Below are 2,859 nucleotides of genomic sequence, written 5' to 3'. Positions count from 1 at the left end.
GGGTTAGGGGCGAATCTATCTACTTTGTTAGCGGTAAGGTTATATTTGGACAGAAAGATAACGGCTTAAACGTAAACTAGTTATCTAAGGTATAGGAATAATAGACCTTTTCCCATTAGATAATGGATTTGGGATCGATGGAGGAATCTCTATCTTTTGCGTTTGACCAAAAAACGATGCGAGTATTATGGAAATTTGAATCCTTATTCATGTCCAAAAGACTAAACGAGACGAGACCTACTTATGCCAAATTCGTAAACATGGAAACTTGGAAATCATCGCCAAGTAGTAGTCTTCGAGTAGTCAAACATCCATTGCACACACTTTGAAAATGAGAACATAATATATTTAATCTTAAACAAATCAGTTAAGAAAACAACATTCCAATAGTCCTTTAGCAAGATTTCCTTTTTCCTTGGATTGGCAACGGAACCATGACTTGGGTCACAGCCCTGTTGGTACTTAAAACTGTCCCTGCAGCTTGTTTCAATTAAGAATAATGTTGTATGCTTGAGGTTCTAGTTTAATTTGCATTGAGAAGTGGCTTCAGTGCCCTGACCATAATTGACATGTTTGGCCGGAAATCTGCCTCATATTGAACACAAAGTTCTACAAGAGCAGCCACCTGAGAATAACCCGATAGTGGTTACGTTATGCCCAATAAAAATAAAAATAAATATTAGGCCTTGTTTGACAAGAATTTTGTTGAAAGAAAAAGAAACCTTGGCAATTGCCTTTGGAGGGTAGTCATTATTTAGGTTGGGATCAACACACTCCTTCACTTTATCTTCACTTAATAGGGGAGTTGCCTGCAGAAGATTTGAGGATGAATGAGTGCATAAAGATGAGATCAATTAGCTAGGTAGGGATATATAAGAACCTACCCATGCAACAAGACTCTGTTGCCCTTTATAATCTAATATTGGCTTCCTTCCTGTCAACAGCTCCAATAGAATAACTCCAAAACTATAAACATCACTTTTCTTTGTTATCTCTTCTTCCATGGCATACCTGCACCATACAGGACAAGAATATATGCCTCTAATTTCAGTATAAGCTAACTAGGAATGTTAGGGTAAGTTTTAACAATGCAAGGCTTACTCTGGACCATGGTAGCCAAAGTCCTCTGAAGATTCAGAGGTTGTCAAGTTGAAATCAGCAATCTTTGCTGTGAAATCATCAAAGAGTAGTACATTGCTAGATCTAACATCGTGATGAATAATTGGAGGTTCAACTTTTTCATGTAGATATTCGAGGCCACTAGCTACACCACAAGCAATTTTAACTCTCTGATTCCAGGTAAGAAGTAGACCAGGCTTAGCACCTTGTACTCCCTTTCTACCTACATCCAAGAATCACAATTACTTATACAAAGGGTTATTCTTAATGAATTCATACCAAGATTGGAAAGCCTATTACCATGTAATACATCATGCAACGTGCCCATGGTTGCAAACTCATAAACCAAGATTCGATTGTTTGCTTCCACGCAATAACCCATTAGAGTCACAAAATGCTCATGCTTAAGTCTTGAAACCATTGCTAACTGCATATGTAAAATGGAAAATATCTTCTTAAATGGAGTAATACTTACAACTAGTTACACGAAAAGGAGGAGAATATCAACCTGATCTGCAAAGTCGGAATCTGGTTCTGGTGAAGAACTAGTATCCAATTTCTTTATTGCTACTTGTTGGTCATTGCTTAATTTAGCACCAAAAACGCAGCCATAAGATCCCTTTCCAATCAGAGCTTTCTCATCAAAGTTATCAGTTAGTATATTTAGCTCATCCAAGGACATCTCAATTGGTAAAACTTTCTGAGGAGCTCTACTTGGCTCTCCTCCTTCACTAGCTGCACGATGTTGGAGACATAATTAAGCAAATAATGAGGTGTCTAATGTTTATGATTGAGCAAAATAAAGAGGTGTCTGTGGTTTATTTAATTAAGAAGGCCCTATAAATTACAATCTAATACATGTAAATCAACAGGAAAAGGACATGTCAAACCTTGGTTGTTGAAGTAATGGAGTCTATCCTTGATGATAGTCTTAATTGCATTGATGAGGATGATAGAGACAATGGCACCGATAATAAGGAAGCCATAGTTGCCAAGATTTGATTCTGAAAAGGAAGACATTATTATTCTTTTCCAGTTTTGGTGTTAATTTCTTGTTTATATAAGAAGCAGTGGCAAAGGTTTCAGTCAGTCAACACGGCAACTTTTGTTCTAATAATTGTATGCAACAAGCAAATTACAGGCGGCTAAGGAACGTTGAGTTATTCAAAAGTAAACTGACATTGCACACTAGTTGTTTATTCAGAACAACCAGAGGATAAAACCAAACAGTGCTTACATGGGGCTGCAGTATTAGGCCAAGTTGCTTTATTATTTATTAATTTTTTTAGGCTAGTTGCAACGCACCTAATCTAATTAATTGGGTAAACGTTAAGCCCTTTAGCTATATTCTTATTTTATTTTATTTAAAAATTAAGTCTATTATTGTGCTCTGAATAGTTGACAGGGAACCCAACTACTATATTGATTTGAGCCCTTCACATTGCAGTTAACTAAATGGTGGTCTCTAGACAGTTAATTATTAAGTGTACTCAGGTGTGGACCTACATTGAAGTTGTAGGTTCAATTAAATACGTTTCGCAAAAATATATTGCTATTTATGTATATAAATTATATTGGAAAAAGACAATTGGCTGATATATTTTTGCAAATGAATCCGCTTGACAAACATGAAGGCTATGAAACGCTGGTCGAGTGGGTTCAAAATTTGTAGAAGGTTTCGAGATCGAGTCTAAATTTGTAGAAGGCTATCATTCCTTTTTCATAAAATTATCCTGAGAC

At 36.2% G+C, this 2,859-nt stretch overlaps 1 protein-coding gene across 1 annotated transcript; it reads right to left on the bottom strand.

Annotated features, from left to right (window-relative positions):
• Window positions 1-321: 321 nt before the first annotated feature.
• Window positions 322-2,234, bottom strand: LOC104093516 (probable protein kinase At2g41970). Its single transcript, XM_009599269.4, has 7 exons — window positions 2,010-2,234; window positions 1,628-1,854; window positions 1,420-1,546; window positions 1,102-1,342; window positions 885-1,011; window positions 723-809; window positions 322-625 (listed from the first exon to the last, which is right to left on the bottom strand). Exons 1-7 carry the CDS (start codon window positions 2,137-2,139, stop codon window positions 524-526), a joined length of 1,041 nt encoding a protein of 346 aa, XP_009597564.1. The 5' UTR covers window positions 2,140-2,234; the 3' UTR covers window positions 322-523.
• Between the last annotated feature and the right edge of the window lie 625 nt (window positions 2,235-2,859).

Source organism: Nicotiana tomentosiformis, chromosome 3 (assembly GCF_000390325.3).
Source record: "Nicotiana tomentosiformis chromosome 3, ASM39032v3, whole genome shotgun sequence".
Taxonomy (NCBI): domain Eukaryota; kingdom Viridiplantae; phylum Streptophyta; class Magnoliopsida; order Solanales; family Solanaceae; genus Nicotiana; species Nicotiana tomentosiformis.
This window is presented reverse-complemented; position numbering and strand designations above follow the sequence as displayed.